Here is an 18,392-nt window from a genome sequence, read left to right as displayed (position 1 = left end):
GTAGGCAAAATACCTGGTGCATTCATACACACACACACATGCTCTTCTTCAATCACACTCCCTCTGAAGTGGCATAATTTGACATATGGTACATTTAAAAACTAACATTAAATCAATGTTACATATAATGCTTTAATGGAATAGTAAAGAAGCAAGTTCATGTACCTCTTAAATTAAAATAAATGATCAGAGAGCTTCACAAAAAAAAGAGATGAGGTCCCCATATACAATTTTAGAAGGCAGGACCACATGCTGTATCATTCAATTGCTGCTTCAGTTCATTCCATTCTGTTACATCCAAGATTGGGAACTTTGTGCCCTCCACTTGCTAAGACTGCTCTTGCAGGGCAATTATTCAAGTCCAAGAATAAAAATGTAAAGCCCATGCTAGCAACTGTCAACTGATGCACCATTACAACAATGGTACAAACTTGACAGTTTATTTGCACAGGGTTTGAGTTGGTAGGGTCGCCAAGTTGTTGAGGGCTGCCTTGTAGGTGGCTCTGATGGAGGGTTACTTGCTCATGCACCATTGTTTCTCGAGTCAGTGGCAGTCATGTTCAGAGTTTCTGAGCTCCTGAGCGTACCATCTTGCTGGCTTGGAAGAGTTGTTGGTTTTAGCTGGTTTCAGCGGGGTGACTGTCAGCGGATTTAGTGACCAAGGGGTGACGTTTTGGACAGCCTGGTTGAGGTCGAGGTCTGCTGTGGGTTTAGGTTGTGCAGTGCCTAGGGCCTGTGCCCAAAGGGTCTCAGTTACCTTGCCTCAGCTTTGGTGGGGGGTGCTCAGATGCTTGGAGTTGGTGTGATGGGAATTGGAGATGGTAAAGTGGATGATGACGTGGTCGGTCCAGGTGAGTTGAGTAACATGGGTGAAGTTGATTCTGTTGCCAGAAATGAAGATGGTATCCATTGAGTGCCCAGCTTTGTGTGTGGGTTTGGTGACCAGTTGGGTGAGGCTGATGTTGCTGAGGTTCTCTATATGAGAAGTGGAGTTGGAGTCATTGGGGCTGTTAAGGTGGAAATTGAGATCACTGAGTAGGAGGTAGTGGCGGGAGTCAACAGCGAGGGGGGCGATGAGGTTGGTGATGGTGTCACAGGAGGCTGGGCATGGAGCCAGGAGTTTATAAGTGAAGTGCATCAGTCTAGAGTCAAAAGTTGAGGTGCTCCATGAGGGGCATTGGGTCGTCACCAGTGATGATGCATTGGATGGTTTCTTTGAAGATGATGGCGATGCCCACACCATGTTTGTTGGTGGGGTCTTGGTGTATCATCTTGTAGCCGTTAGGGGTGGCCATGGTGATGTTGGGGTTTGAGGAGGGTGTTAGCCATGTTTTTGTGATGACAACGATGTCCGCGTCGTGAGTGGTGACTGTGCCCCAGATATCTGTGGCGTGTTTGCATAAGGAGCAGGCGTTTAGCAAGATGCACTGGAGTGGTGCTTGGTTGTTCATAGTCTTCTGTGTGGCTGCAGTTTGGGTGTTAATGTGCGCAAATGCGCCCACGTTGCAGGAAAAATGGCAGTTTAGACAGGTGAAGGGTCCTTTGGTTGAGTGTGGGGAGGTCGTGAAGCCGTTGTCGATGGGTCGGCCAACATTCAGGACCTAAAGCTCCCTGGTGGTGTAGCGCTGGGAGGACCATGGGTCCTGGCGCTAGGAGTGGTCCAAGCTCAGATAGGCTCGGACAGGCTTGCCCTTGGTGAGCCGGTGGTGCGCCCGCTGCGTGTGTCCACTGCATGAGCACGCTGCAGCCTCCATTTAATGTCCTGGGAAGTGGCAAAGGCTGAGGTAGGAGAGGTGGGATGGCGGGATGGTGGGAGACGCAGTGGTGCAAAGGCGGCATCGGCAGGGGTTTGAGCAGATGCAGATAGGCTCAGGAATGCAGGAGGAGCTGTCAATGGCAGGCAGTAGGGCTGTGGAGCAGCTGGGAGGCTGTGATTGGCTCAATAGGTTGACAACCCTGTTGATAGAAGAGTGAAACCAACACTGCATCTTACTTGGCCTAGACTCTACTCACAGAATTTCAAGCTCTACTGATTGCAGCAGGCAAAAGTACAGATTACTATACTACCTTAAAGATCATGCAGAAAAAACATCAGCTACCTGAGTTGTCTATTTAGTTTTATTATTATCATTATTATTATTAAAGAAATTTCTAGAGCAACTGTGACCTCAAAGGTATCCTGGTGCTAGCTTCCTAAAAGAAGAAAAACCTGAGGGACACCTTGAGCCAGATTAAATGGGAAAGAGACAAGTTTTAAGTGCTTTCTTAAACTGAAGCACATCTTCACAGGCTCTCAGAGAAGGTTGATGACTGTTCTAGAGTTGTGAGGATTTGACTGAGAATGCTTGTCCACCTTGTCTAACCTTCTGGAATTTAGGAATACATCGAAGGTTTGTTGTTGAAGAGTGAACATCTCTCAGAAGTATGTAGTGTATACATTTCCTTTGCAGAAAGATAGGACCCTTTTTGTGAATTGCTCTGAAGATGATGCACAGTGATTTGAACACAATCCATTCCTTAATTGGAAGCCAGTGGAGCACTACCAGAGTTCTAGAGGATGAAGCATACCAAGGTGGGTGTATTCAGCACTATCTCAGCAGCTGTTGCTTGTACTTCATAGTCTTTTGACTAGGAATTATGTTGCACCTAATAAAAGTGCAAAAACAACAGATGATGGATGGAATGCAGAGCAAATCAAACATTCACCCCCAGTCACAGATCTGGGTTTAATCCATAATTTTTTTTGCTTGCTATGCCATTCCAGTTTGGACCCAGCCATATGCAAATCAGTCTTTACCCTGTTCCCCATGGAAACAGTCCAGCCTGAAATGCCAGGCCAGGTCCTCCCTGGACCAGAAAAAAGCATCCCAGGACCGGTTTCAGGATATCCTTCATCAGCCAGGCTAGCTTGAATCTGGTGGCATAGCAAGCACGGGACCCACGTCTGGGCATACCCTTCCCACTTGGGGCGACAAATGCAAAAACAACAGATGATGGACGGAATGCAGAGCAAATCAAACATTCACCCCCAATCACCAGATTCAAGCTAGCCTGGCTGAAGAGGGGTGATACCCCGAAACTGGTCCCAGGATGCTTGTTTCTGGTCCAGGGAGGACCTGGTCTGGCAGTTCGGGCTGGACTGTTCCCATGGGGAACAGGGACAAGACTGATTTGCATATGACTGGGTCTAAACTGGAATGGCATGGTGAGAAAAAAACCTGATGGATTAAACCCAGATCTGTGACTGGGGGTGAATGTTTGATTTGTTCTACATTCCGTCCATCAACTGTTCTTTTTGCATTTGGCACCTAATAAAAGGGCATTACTATAATCAAGACTACTGAAGATTGTGCAGTCTACTATCGAGAGAAATTACAGAGCAGGGCAAAGCAATTCACTATAGTATTGTTAACATGGACCTCCAAGGATAGGTTCTTATCAAAATGGACCTCAAAATTGCAGACCGCAACTGATACTTCCAAACTGTCTGCCTGAAGGCAGAAATTGGAGGGAAGTCCGGCAGAGGGCTTACCACTTGAGCAGCTCAGAATATCAGTTTTGTCTCCATTAAACTTTAAGGAGTTGCTACTCAGCTAAATTAGCGCAATTCTTCAGACATTTGGGAAAAAGGTCCAGTACTTCTGGCTGAGAGTTGTACAAGGAGAGAATCAGCTGTGTGTAGTCCTCATAGTTAATTAGGTTAATACAGTGGGATCGAGTGAGGGCTGGAAGAGGGCTTAGATATATATTAAAAATAACTTGTCTAAGCACGCAGCCCTGGGTCACTCCATATTCTACTATTCTGAACCTAGGGGCTTATTTACATGCCCCTAGTACCACCGGAGCATGGCGCTGTTCACTGTGCCATATCGACAAGGTGGAGTTGAGCCACTTTTTATGGCTTAATGCCGCATTTTAAATATGGGCCCCTCCAATGCAGTTGTCTGCAACAGAGAGGTGCCCAGTGGGTGTTGCTGTCGGCGTTTCACAACAACACCCATTGCTTTTAATGCTGTGCCAGGTTTACAAGAATTCATAAATCTATGGCAGCTGCAAAAACTAACACTGGCAGCTAAATTTTGTATAATTGCTATGGGAAACACAGGGATGTGCCTTATTTGACTAAATATGGTGTATCCATGCTTTTCAGAAGTGATGCAGCATGGCGCTGCCAATTATGGCGCAGCGCCGTGCTGCGCCACTTCTGTGTAAATATGCCCCATGGAGTGAAAAGGGGGAGCAATATCTTTTGAGTTCTATCTGTTAGAGAGGATTTAATCCAATCAAATACTTGCCCATCTACCCCAATCTTCCCTAATATGGACAAGATCTTATGGTTAACAGTGTCAAAAGAGGCTGATTGATCAAGCAGCACCAAAGCCACAATTTGAGTCTGAACCACTACCATCTGCAGCTCATCCTAAGCCTGAACTACAGTGAATTTGGTACCATGGCAGGCCTGAAGCCAAATTGTATCTCCTTTAGAAGGGCATGGACTTCCAGATGTGTTGATAACTTCATTCTGATATATCATTCAAGAATTTTGACTGGGAAAGGTAACTGAAATATATGCCTATAGTTACTAAAAACGAACGGGTCCACTGTAGGCTTTTTTAACAAGGGAATTTTTAGCACTCTTTTCCAGGCACAAGGAACTTAAACCCTTTTTAATGATTGATTGCAAATCTTTAATAATGATGGAAACACATCATCTGCTAATAGGCTCCAAACTTTAGGCAGAAAGGAATCTAGTAAAGAGCCCAAGAGTTGGACTTCTCTGTTGCCTTAAAAACTTCCTCTTTCATAAGCTCCAGGAGTCCAATTTACTAGTACAGATAACAGCTATGTCATCCAAAGTACCATCCTCCTCCAGTGTAAGACAGGGAACCGGTCTGGGAGGCTTTATGTCTAAAATGATGTTCTTGACCATATTAACTTATCATCAAAAAATTATATAAATGATCACAAAGAGCTTGAGAGGGCGTGACAGCCTGCTTAGTGTATTCCAGGTCAAATAACTCACAATCAAGTACAAATATCTTTGTTCTGTTTTACTTAAAACGGTATACTGTAATTAAATTAAAACTAAACATCACGAGATCCTCCCTAATTCCATGCCAGAACGGAGGATTTATTGGAGCCTGATTTGAAAAGGCAAAGGTGAAGATATTCCTTCCAACTCTGAGGCTAATCAAGTTATGTGCAAGATTCCATGCACTCCTATCCAAGAGGTACTACTGGGTTTACCAATAGCTTCATTCACTTGGAGACACAGCCTCCTGTGTTTTCATCACTATTTGAAAAATGGTGTATCTACAGTAGGGGTTGGCGGAGTTGGCGGAGATTTCACCACGCTGCATTATGCTTGTGTTGGAGGTGGCACGTTCTGCTTGGCTGAGGCTGGGCCCTGGCCAGGCAGAACTCACCACTGCTGTCAAGGGTGGATGATTACACTCACTGTATAACGTGCACTCAACCATGGGTAGCTTGCACAGAGCACTCAGGCTTATCACAGGGACAATGTGTCAAGCAATGGCACAGCAAAACCACACAACTACACTGAGTGTCACAAAAAATACTTCCCACGTGGTGTATATAAATAAGTTTTGTATTCAGCACACACATTAATTAACACAGCATGAATAACGTAATTCTGGGCAGGAATCACCATGTGAAACAACACTAGAAGTAGTAGGCCCAACTATGTTAAAACAACATTTGCAGTAAATAACATATACCCTCTCAGCACCCACATGAGGTGGCAATCGCTGTCAGCATGAGACCCACCCTAGCGATTACTCCAACTCAATTAACACAGTCCTAAGGTTTATCCAGTTCTGAACAATAGTAGCAATATGTACATACAGAGCAGTGCAGCACTTTAAATTAGCTCCGCGGCCTGGGCCACACAGGTAAAAAGCTAAGGTGATCCATGTAAGGTCTCTGGCAAGCATTAATGTGTCTAGCAACACTGTTGTACAGTGTAACAATCACCAACAATCGCTCCCACACACTCAGTCCACACCACCAAGCGGTGCCAAGGATATCAGGTGGCTTGTAAATTATGCTCTCACATACCCTCACTCCCACCACCCTAATACGGTGCACTGATAGTGGTTGGCAATTCTATAGAACTTGGCCAGGAGGATGGCCTTTTTTCTGCAGAGTATTGCCATCTTTCTGCTTCATTGCTGAGGAGAATAAACATGGTCAATGGATGGATCCACAAGACTCTAAGAGGGTCATTACGACCCCGGCGGTCGGTAGTATAGTGGCGGTATTACCGCCAACAGGCTGGCCTACCTCCACTATTATGACATTGGAGGTTTGGCCAAAGCCAAACCGCCAATGTACCACACCGACCGACTAGGCCGCCCATGGCGTTATGACCCCGCCCACCGCCATGGTTTCAGTGGTTTCTGTACCGCCACTGAAACCATGGCAGTAGGCACTATCAGTGCCAGGGAACTCCTTCCCTGGCACTGATAGGGGTCTCCCCAGCCCCCCTTCCCCTCTCAGCAACTGTACCCCACCCTCCCCCTCCCTCTCCTGACCCCCATGCACATTTACACACATACATGCACGTACATACACACCCATACACACACGCATACACACATTCACCCACGCATTCATACACACTCACAGCAACACTCACGAACATACATCCAGGCACACACGCAAGCACACGACACAACATGCACATACACACACACACACACTCATGCCCACACACATTACACACACATGCACGCATTCACACACACTCACACACACCCCCACACATGCACACGACACCCCCCTCTCCTATGGGACTTACCTGCTTGCAGGGGGTCCTCTGGGAGGAGACGGGACGCGGCGCTGCTGCCAGCAGCAGCGTCCGCCAGCAAAACACCACCAGGCTGTATCATGGAACATGATATGGTATGCAGTGTTTTGCTGGCATGGCGCTGCCGTTGGCAGGAGCGCCACCTTACTGCCGTCCGCCGCCACTACCGTAGACGGAATTCCGACAGCCTTCTGGCAGAATTCCATCTACAGTCATAATGCCATGGACAGTCGGTAGCCACGGCGACTGTATGTTGGCAGCCGTCGCCGTGGCGGTAGGTGGCATTTGCAGCCAATATCATAAAGCAGGCCAAAGTCATCTAGTTTGAGGAAACTCTCATGAAGAGCAGAACGAAGTACAAGAAGTGGACCACCAAAGGTCTAGGCGCCAGGCATCAGCTCTTAACAGACTCTGATTTCCAGTTTCCAGTTCATTTACCTGACCTTGCTCCAGTCACTTTGTGTATTTTCCCCTTGAGAGGGTTCCCTTGGGGTTTCTTCGGGTAAGGCAGTAAAACCTTTTGTGCCCCTTCAGATCACATCCTACCAGAAAGTGCCATTCCATCATTGTGCAATCTCTTGTTACACATGGTCTAGACTGATAATTGTTGATCCCTATATTATCATATGGAGGTCACAACTGGGTCCACGTCATTCACAGTATCAAATTCCAATTGCAGAGGGTCCATTGCTTTCTCCCTCTCCCTCCCTCCCTTCTTTCTTTCTTTCTTTCTTCCTTTCTTTCTGCCTTCCTTCCTTTCTTTCTTTCTTTCTTTCTTTCATTCTTTTGCATCAAACTTCCTACCAAAAAGCTCCTACTGGGAAATAATCTACAATGAAGCTTCCAAGGTTATGTCTTTTTCTGATAGGTTCATCTTCTTGTTGCAGTCCTCAATTTTCGAAGGTACAGCTTTTCTAACACAATACTATAGCACTTCTTCCTCAGGTAAAAAAATCTCCAAACTTCCAGGATAGTTCTTTCAACTACAGATCATGATTTCTAGTTGCATGATGCTTGCCAGAACTCCTGTTTAGGCCAAGAAGAAAGCCTAGTTCATTAAGGCCCACTGGATTTCTCTCCATCTGCAACAACTTTTCCTGCCCAAAGGACCTTCTGCCACGTTCACCCACAGAAGGGAAATGCCATAGGGACTATAAGGTGAAATGCCCAGTTGTTATTGCTCCATTTGTTATAGTCCAGGCCATGGCTGAACTGGGGTACCAAAAAAGCCCTGACAAATCTTGCCAGACCAGCCCCAGTAGGGTGTATAGCGAGCGAGCCTGACCACTACAATGGGTTTGGGGGTACTCCCAAGATTTATTTTTGTTAATGGCAAAAATTGTGCATTCTACAACACATTTTTCATTATATATTCAACTGTATTATTTTTTAAAACATAGTAAATGATGACCTTACAGTGCATCATGATACATCAATCTATATTGGGGGTTTTCTATGATTCTCTCACCATCATCTTCCAACAGTGTTTCTTATCTTTCCATGGCCCCTTTCTCACATGCACTTCATTTGTTTTTATAGCACCTCTATTACAAGCATAGGGTGTTGGAGCACTTTACATCACACACACACATACAGATACAATGAATCATACGTGTGTAAATCAGTGTATAGAAAATGTTGACAAAGGGGACTTCAAGGTGTAGGATTCACATAACATCCATACGGGTAGGTATTTTCTAAGGGTGCTTGGTCTGGGGAAGCATAAACTCAGGATTCAGAATGTAACACATTGGTCAGGGTTAACAAACAAACTTTTCCAGGAGGTCTTTGATTCATTTTAGTCCACTAGGGTCAACAGGAAGCTAGTGTCTCTATGCCTGAATTCTGGGCCAAAAGCTCGGCCAACAAACTCTGGACACACCTCTCTCCATTGTGCAGTGAGATAGGCATGAATTGAAAGGGCAGCAGGCAAGAATCCTTTTTATTTTCGTATATTTCAAACACAATGCCCTGACTTTACCCTGCCAGATTTAGCTCCAGTGTGAGCCACATCCATTCTCAGGAATATGCTTTATGGCCAAAAGCTATCCTACAAAACCAATTCACCACAAAGTTCATGATTGTACCTCCTTTATTGAAGAGCTCTCCTGCAGTGCTTAATTTAAACAAGAAAGAGTGCTGGTGCAATTAAATGTCACGCACTGAATACCAAGGCTGGTAGTCTTAAATCCACCTGGTGCCTCTTTAATCCACCACCAGACACTCCCTTCCCCTTTACCCAATTCTTGCAGGTTCCTGATTTCACCCTTTGTGTCGGCTTTGTCGTCTTTCTCTTCCTCCAGTTTTCCAATCTGTGACCCATCTACCAACACCACCCCCCTACTGACATTTACCATCTGTCGAGAGTAGGTTGAAAATACCAATGCTAAAGTTCCCTGATTTAGGAAAAACCTGTGTAAAAGAGTCTTGGTAATTTTGGGTCCAGCAAGTTATTCCCCATTTCAGGAAGTTTATCTCGCTAAGATACCAGCTGGATTCGTTAATTCTGGCCCCAGTATCTCACCACACATTTATTTGGGAACTTAAAAGTAGGCCCTTACAGGGCATTTACCCATATCCATTATTAATACAGAAATGTATGGACAGTAATTGCGATCTGTGTGTTTTTCCTATCTTGTGCTCAGTGAGTAACTGATGTGGAAAAATAAGTGCTGGTTCACAAAATAAGTGCCGGTAGCCCACACCCTCAACCACTGACTCAAATTAGGCACTTCTTTCCTGCCTCCCAAATCAGCCCTCGCCTCTCCAAGTTAATCCCTCTTAAGTTCAAAGGAAACCACCTCCCCTCTGCAGCAGGACATGACCTATACTTCTCTCAGAGTGTACGTTCAGTGTTCTGGCCCTGCCCTACCACCTGAAAGTAAAAATGCGCTTTTGTATTTTCATAGCTCCAGGAAAGCATGAGGCTAAGTGCAGCTCCTTACTTAGGCCTTTGTGTGGCTTTCCTTACTACTGACAGCTGTTCGCTGAATCTTAGCAAGATGTGTAACTATCGGCAGCAGCTAGCTCGGGCTGAGTAAAATGTGTGAATTTAGAGTGAAGTGACAGGGATTCCAGCCAATGATGTGTAGGCCTTTTTTGTAGCATTTGCATGGACTCGGCTAGAATATATTTCACATTCCCTAATTAGTAAAGTATTACAGATAATATAACACTTACTTAGTTTCTTTGCAGCAAAGGTTATTCAAAAGCTTGAATAATTTTGATAGCATAATTGACGTTTGAATGCATGATATATATTTTGAATACATAGTTTAACGTATAATCCAAGCAATAGGACAAACGCGCTGAAAAAGCGCATAGTATGTTTGGAGCATAAGTTTAAAACGGTGCCTTTATTTCCAACAGACAGTGTCTGTACTCTGCACAAATGTACTGCAACTCCGGGTACCAAAGATCCAGAATTAGCGGAGTGATAAGTATGGCAACTGAGAATAAAATGGTTATTCATTTAAAAGGAGCACATGTGGTTTGGTCTGATTAGAAGAACCTAAATCACTGTAGAGGTAAAAAAAAAACACATACACACACACACCAGATGGCAGAGTGAAAATATGTGGGGGTCACAGCTAAACTGATGAATTTCCCCGAAGAATGGAAATGCAACCTGTGCCTTTTTTAGCAGTAACATTGGTCAAAACGACCTGAGCAGTTTGATAATCTGCATATCAGTTATAAAGCACGCTGTAGTGGTCACTTTTAATTTGTGTTTCCATTTTTTTAGTGAAAGAAAATGTGCGTGAGGTAAAAATGCCCACACTTTGATAATTATCATAAAAATGAACCGGACAAAGAGCTAGCAGAGAGCATGATCACCCTCAGGTTGTAGCTTTTCAGTGGAATAGATATGTAAAATTCGCCTTAGATGCACACTGCAAAACGCATTAGCACGTTCTTTTTTCTGTGCTGAATTGTAACTGCGGTGCAGCAGGAAGAGAAAAACAGGCATCCGGACGTTTATTTATGCTAATATTGTCTTACAGGAGTTCTTCCTTACTAAGCAGGATGTTGTTTGAAATAGGGAGAGAGACCGGTCCTTTCCATGGCTTGGCCGTATCCTGTCATTCCTCTAACTGCGACAGGGCCAACATTTGCCTTGAAAAATGCTCGGGCACAGGTAGGCTTGGTCAGCTCAGGTACCAAAGGCAAATTACGTAAAGGGTCATGGATTTATTATAGTTCCTAGAAAATGCATGCATACATTTTCTAAATAATGAGTACAGTGCCTTATATTCACCATTGGACAGTACTATAACGTGTGATACTAACTCGAAGATCTTTCTTGGTCAACATTATTTAGAAACATACTGTATTCTACAAAATGTTCTATGAATGATCATTCCATTGTCCATTTACTTAGGCAGTGAAAAATTAAGATTTTATTTACATGTGTCCACCAATAATCGGTGGTTTTCTATGTTACTGAAAAAGTAGCAACAGAGTGAACAGTGCGAAGATTTACCTTTTTTTAAAAAAATAATTGAGCTGCATTGTTCTATTTCAGGTGCAGATGTGAGATTTACACGAATTCCAGTGCTACATATGTACCAGTGTTTGTACAATGGGAAGGCTCGTAACTCGTTGGATATATGGCGTTTCTCAATTCAGTAACAATATTCTGATAGGGGCATTTCATAATTCCCAACAATGTGTGCACTGCTTAGATTTAATGGGCTTTAACAAATATTGGTTTCATTTAAAAATAGCTGTGTAGTTGTGAATGGACCAGGATAGACCATAAGTAATTTTGCTAAATAAGGAATCTTTGTGCTGAATATGAAAATGTAGAAGAACCTTGCTATTTATGGACTGCCAGACCCACCATGGTATGTAAGAAGGTCTGGGGGGTTTTGAGTTTTAGTGTGTGGTTGTGTGTGCCTAGACTGCTAGGTGACCATGTGGGGAAAGAATGTGTGTGCGCTAAAGTGTGTGTCTGTGTGCGTATGCGTGCGTCCATCCATCCAGTTATACGTTTCATTGTTGTATGGATTGATACTAGGGCATGTTTATCCAGAAAGAATCATTTTATACCCTTTCTAAGTAGAATGGTTTATTAAGCATCTAGGTTAGGCCAATGACTCAGCCGGGTAGATTTGACTTGGTATATTGATATTTATTGATACTAATATTTCCACAGTTTTAAAAGGGTTTTAATGTACTGTATTAGAAATTCAACTACTTGTCACTACTTAGGTGCATTGTGTTTACATTTCTGAATAACCTAACCTGAAAAATAAAAATGCAAGTGTTGTTTATACATATTTGAGCATCCCACTTGCACCTGTATCCTCAGGCTAGGTCATGGTACCACTTTTTGGTACATGAAACAACAATGTGAAGTGTATTGGTAATAGATTCAGCAGGAGTATGCATCTGCTTTTATGCATATACCCTCCTGAGAAATATTGATTACTAAATGTACTCCTAAATTATCTCTGAAAGATGGGTTACATGATAAAAGTAGAAGGGGCAGGGCTTGTGAGATTCCAATGGTTCCGAAATATTAGTGGTCCTTTCCTGCAATGAGCTTCGTATCCTACTAGGACCAGCATCTCTGGCCTCCTCCCTTCTCACTCAAACATGAAGCTTGCAAAAAACTTAACGCTGATCCGTTGCAGAGATAAAGTAACTTTATCTTATATATTTGCCACCCATATTCTAAAGCATTGTCATGTCCTAGTATCTCGCAACACTTATTTGTGGTAGCATCAGCAAGCATGTGACTGCTCTTCCCCCACAACATTTCTAAGCGACCACCACTTGTCTGTCAGTTTTAATACCAACATCTCTCAAACATGGCTCTCCAAAATCCAACATAAGGACTGCCAGATCAAGGGGCTTACAATGACAATGTAATCAGGGAGGGAAACGAATATAGCAGTTTATACATGTTTTTTACAGTCTGTGCATTGGTGTAAAACAGTGAATATGTTTACAGGTGTTAGATAAGCCAAAGATAAACTGGTGCCCTGCAGCTGCTCACGATATGTGAAGTGCAAACATTCTACAAACCACAAAGATGAGAACACGGCTACAATATCTGGGTATTACATTGGTAGTCTTGACAGTAAGTATGATAATGCATTTAGAATGTCTTCTGCTTATAAAAAATAAAAGTGAGTTTAAAAAACTCAAGTTCTGATTAGGAGACAAAACCTAAAAAACACTGAAGTTTGCTTGTTATGTTTAGCTAAGTGAACCATAACTCTCTTCATTACACTGCTCACGACTTCACACAAGACGTCACAGATACTATCACAAATGACATAACTGATGACTTCGCTGTTGACATCACGTATCACCTTATCATTTACATTATTTATGACACTACCGTAGACATTCTACTGATGTACCCATCAGGGGGATACAGATGCAAGTACCTATTTTGGCTGGCGGGAATGAGGTGTGGGCCCACTCAGGGGCTGGGCGCCCAGGTTGGCCAAAGGTAGAAAGGTGTGTTCATACTACGGCTGGGTTCAGGCCCTGCATTCAACCCTCAGTGCACAGGGGTGAAGTCTTGCGGGGAGGGGTATGTGCACATGAGGACGCAACACATATACTCGGCCCTCAGTGCACAGCGGTAAGGGACGTGTACTAAGGTTTTTTTTGCATATGGAGGATCAGCATAGACCCAGACAGAGGAGGTCCTGCATTCAACCCCCGCTGTTCAAAGGCAAATATATAAATATTTATGCAGTATATTGTAGCATCTATAGTGCAGTGCGTAAGAGTGGCCCCCTTCTTCCACACATGACTGCTGGGATAGGGCTGTCCTGTGGAATTAGCCAGAACATGTGAAATCCAGGCTTCATGTGTGCTCGCTGCACTCGCTCAGTTCGCCTGACTGAAGCTGACGTGCCGAGTGCACCAGTGCGGAAATAAAAAACAGCCACATTCAGAGGCATAAACAAGCTTCCGGGAAATGACAGGAGCTCGCCTCTGAGCCTTGCCCTTATCTGTCCTCAGAGTACCCCGCGCGACCCAAAGGCAGCTTCAGCACCTCGGGCTGGACAGCGCTCGCCTGATCTGCAGCCCAAGGCACAGCTAACTGTGTAGGTCTGAAAGGGCAACCGCAGAAATGAACAAAAAAACAACATTCATCAAAGAAAACCACGATTTCATTAATTAACCATACGCGGTGATCTTTAGATAAGAGCAAGACTGTGGGATTATCTACCAACGTCTATGTTATGTAGAATTGGAAACTGTGGCAAATATAAGAAATTCAAATTTTCGAGGAACCCGTGGATATTAACTAAAAACTAGCTTATTCCTTAAATTCAGAGCCTGTTTCTGTCTTCAGAATTTTCTATGCAGACTGCACTTTCCCACAGGTTGCTAAACATCTGTTTGGTTTGTGAGGTTGTTCAAGACACACACGCTAATACACAAACATCATAAGTGCACAGTGACACACATTAACACAGAAACGCGCAGTCTGATGAACACCGTTACTAAAAGATGCATACATTATCACGCACAGAAGACTAACGTATATAGGCAGACATGCACACAAAAAATAACAAAACATCCTTACTTCAACACACGCTAAAACACACCAAGAGCAGAAAAAGCCAAGTGCAATTACACACAAACACCCATAGACATATATCCTACAACTAATATACAAGCAGTTCAGCACAAACAGGCACAATCGCATACACGTAAACTACAGGCACACTAACACACGCTAATTAAAGCAAACACTCTTTGTGTTCTCCTCCGTAAAACATCCTCACACGTGGAGTTGGGGCAGGTGCTGCAGCACCCCCAGCCTCACATCACTTAACGGTTGTGAATTTACGCTTTTCAAGTTACTGTCATGATTTTCAGCACCCCAAATCTGAAATAAACCGCAGCCCACGACAGCGATATGCTGTTATATCAGTAGAGACGCTCCTTCCTGCGTTTCCCCTATTGCTTTCTGATTTGCAATCATAAAAGTTGTTAGCATTTGAAAAATCTGAGCATTAAAAAAAAGCAAAGTTGCGTGAGAGGGACGGCGCCTGAAAACGAGGCAACCACTAAATATAAAAGATTCATTAGCTAAAAGAGAAGCATCTTCCGGGTGCTCGAGCAGAGGTTCAGACGCTGGCCTGGCGGGGTTATGTATAATACACTCTCAGGTTCCCATGGCGATCTCAGAGATGCTGGTTGCCTAGCAACAACAACATCAAATACAAAGTAGAAGGAGCGCCACCTGAGAACAATCTCGTGTTGTTCCGGAGGTGAAGGTCTGTCTCGGGCCACTTCAGAACGGTGCTCTGCTCTGGGGGCCAGGGAGACATATTGACACCTCTCTGGAGTCTGCTAAACAGAACATCAAAAGCTTCAGGTGGCAACCATAGGTGGGCGTGCCTCATGTCCCGCCACAAATCACTACAACACTTGCAACAGCCGTGGTACGCTGCCTAACACGCCACAAAACATACTTAGAAACGTGACTGGTGTCTTCACAACACACCCGTGCACAGCAGAGCGGCTCACAACACGGACCACACCCGCAACAGCTCAGGTGACGCCCAAGGGTTAAAAGCATAACCCCCGGACCTGAACGTACAATGGAGTTCGGAAATGCAATCAATAATCCAGTGCACGGCTGGCGAAAACACGGCCACCTGCAGAACGGCAGGGGGAGCAGCAAACTTCCAGAAAACACAATGAATACCCCGGGTGAGAGAAACCACCCGCTGAAAACACGAGCACTTCCACTGGAGCGCAGGAGTCTACAACATCAGGCAACACATCGCAGCTTTTTGTACTGGTATGGTTGCACCCTGTCCCCCAAGGACTGAAGCTGATGTAAACCTTAGACCGGACCCACTGCTGAGCATACCACTCCCACCCTGCGCACCCAGGCAGTCTTCTCGTTACAACCGGTGTAGGGGGCAAAGATATCTTCTAGCCCGCGCCAAGGGTAAACATGCAGTCGTGACTGCACCCAGGGGACCGCGCAGGGGGACTGCCCTCCCTGACTCAAATCTTTATGTGTCCATCCCCCGCAATGACCAGCACCTCCAGATACCGCGTTCATATATAAGTTCCGCTCCTTTGCGTCTCGTCGCCATGCGCAGAAGCCCCCCTGCCATCACAGGCACCTCGCGTGCCCCATGAGTTTCTCCTCTGTTGTCCCGAAACAGACTGTCTCGCGCTCACACTCTCGGTGCCACTGTCTCTAAAAGGTTGTCTGTGACGGGGACGAGTCAGAGCCATGCCAGGCTTTGGATTTCATTAGAAGCCAGTTCGCATCTGCTCTCTCCCTTGTGCGCTAAGACACTGTGGGGTCAAGGGGCTGTCCACAACCAAAGAAAGGAACGTTCTGGCTGCCCCACAGTGAAAACACGACCACTGTCATCCTCATGAGCTCATCTACGCTCGCTCCCAAGACCCGCGTGTGGAGAGTGTCTGTGGAACGACAGCACGCGCTGTGGTGGATCGGGCGTCGGTCTAGCAAGTGGTCCTGCACTGGCCTCCACACCTCCACGAAACGCACCTGCGCTCTGGTGACCACGTGCCTCATCTTGTGCCCACCTGTCTCTCACGTATTCCGCCCTCTACCCTGCCTTTCAGCTCAGAACGACATCAGTGACCAGTCATTCCTACAAAGGAGAAGCTAAAACCGACCAAGAGCAGGTAGTCTGGGCACACCTCTTCTGCGCTTAGACTTCCAACACTCACCCACCTAGTGGCCCAACTGAGCTTAAATGTGGGCCAATAAGGAAGGCATGTATTAAAAACGTGACCCGTGTCACCATTGGGCATGTCACGAGTCCGATCTTGGATCCTCGGCAATCTGGACAAAAACAGACCTGTTGTGTAAGTCCATCTGGAGCAAGTAATTTGTTTAGAAAGCTACTTTTTTAGATAAACAATGCTCTCAAATGATGGCAAATGTCAGAGCTAGAGAACACAATGTGACCAAACTATTGTCATTGGCCTATCTGGAGGAGCAATGTGTGCAGACCGCTGGCTTTGACACATCTGGGGGAGCGTCCTTAAACAGATGCTCTGACATTTCTTGCTACAGAAAGGGAGGATTTCGAATCTTTGTCTGAACTCGTCCTAGGCAGTGTTGTTTGTTCAAACTGGTATCACTGACCCATCTGTATGGAATAACGTGGCCACCCCGCTGGCACACCCTGACCCCTCGGACATGCAACGTCTTACCTTCTATGCAGCAGATCCGCCAGAGCCCCGAGTGGGTCAGGTCCCCTTTGGTCTTTTTGGGCATGTCGTCCAGAGTGATGTTGGTGCCGTTGCAAATGTGCGCCCGGGAGTAGAGCCAGTAGTCGGTGCCTATAGCTATGGTCATGAGACTGAAGGCGGCGAAGGCCCCCACGGTGGTCAGCAGCATCTGTATTCCGCGGTCACACCACACCATGGTGCTTCATAGTCCACAGCACTGCCCGTGGAGCTGGGGCGGTGACTGGAGCAGCAGCTAAGCGTCTCCCCTGCGAAAACTATGGGGCCGCTTACGCCTGACCACCTGTGCAGCCCAGGGGGACATTGTGCTGGAAAAGTGCAATTTCTTCACAAAGTAGCGACCTGAACATAGCTATTGGAGTACCCTCCTGCCTCAAACACCGCCCGAACCTTTGGTGCGCTCCCCGCTCGTGTACCACTGACGGAACCCAGAATATTTACTTCCCCCAAACTCAGAAGAAGCATTGAGCATCACCGAAGACTTAGGATGCAAGCGCTGCCTCTAGGCCACGCCCACCCCCCGCCGAAGCCAATCACGAGGGGAAATGCAAAATAGGAAGCAAAGAACAATCTTTTTCACGAGGACCAGACACAGACTCACTTCTTGGCACCTCTGGCTGTCGCTGCTACATCCACAACAAAGATATATCAGTGGAAATGTTTTCACAATAAGGGAGCCGCTGGTACGATCTCTTTCACCTTGTAGACGCACACACCGTTAATGCTTTACGGCCTCACCCGGTGTGCATGTACGTGCCTTGGAGTATCGTGACATTACACGTTTTACAACTTGGCGATTAGATCAATATCTATAGACAGTGAATATAAAATCTAAACTGAATACTAATTGCAAGTGAAAGATCACACAATACAGGTACTTTATCCAGTATGCATTACATCAAGTCGCTAAATTTCCTCCATGTGATACACAGTTTCCCTAGCTACAAATAGTCTAAGTGTTTAATGTGTGGCAGTGTTTGCAAGTGGAACCAGGATGCATTTTTCATATTCTAACTTTAACCCAAAGCAAGAGAAAAAGGCAGAAACAAAGGAGAGTGAAAGATAGGAAAACAGTGACAAAGGGTGAATGTAGGTACAGTGCTTGAAATGGAAACATTGAAGTGAAGGTACTCTGTGCTTGTTTCTGAGAAGTGCCGGTACTCTCCGATTAAAAGTATTGCGTTTTTCTTGAGATGTGCCGGTACTCTCCCTCTTAAAATAAAAAAGTGCTGGTACTCAGTACTGGACAGTACCGGCCCATTTAAAGCACTGGTGTATGAACAAGAACCAGCAAGAGGGAAATAAATGACAGGAAGTGTAGAATGGTGTAACCGTGCTG

General features: G+C 45.2%; 1 protein-coding gene across 1 annotated transcript in view; it reads right to left on the bottom strand.

Moving 5' to 3' along the window:
* Positions 1-17,231, bottom strand: part of CACNG4 (calcium voltage-gated channel auxiliary subunit gamma 4) — a 575,352-nt gene extending 558,121 nt beyond the window's left edge. The window contains exon 1 of the mRNA XM_069199890.1: positions 17,018-17,231. Within this exon, the coding sequence (XP_069055991.1) occupies positions 17,018-17,231 (214 nt within the window). The remainder of the gene's footprint in view (positions 1-17,017) is intronic.
* Positions 17,232-18,392: the final 1,161 nt, after the last annotated feature.

This window comes from Pleurodeles waltl, chromosome 7, assembly GCF_031143425.1.
Source record: "Pleurodeles waltl isolate 20211129_DDA chromosome 7, aPleWal1.hap1.20221129, whole genome shotgun sequence".
Taxonomy (NCBI): domain Eukaryota; kingdom Metazoa; phylum Chordata; class Amphibia; order Caudata; family Salamandridae; genus Pleurodeles; species Pleurodeles waltl.
Note: the sequence above shows the minus strand (reverse complement) of the source record. Positions and strands in the feature narration are given on the sequence as shown.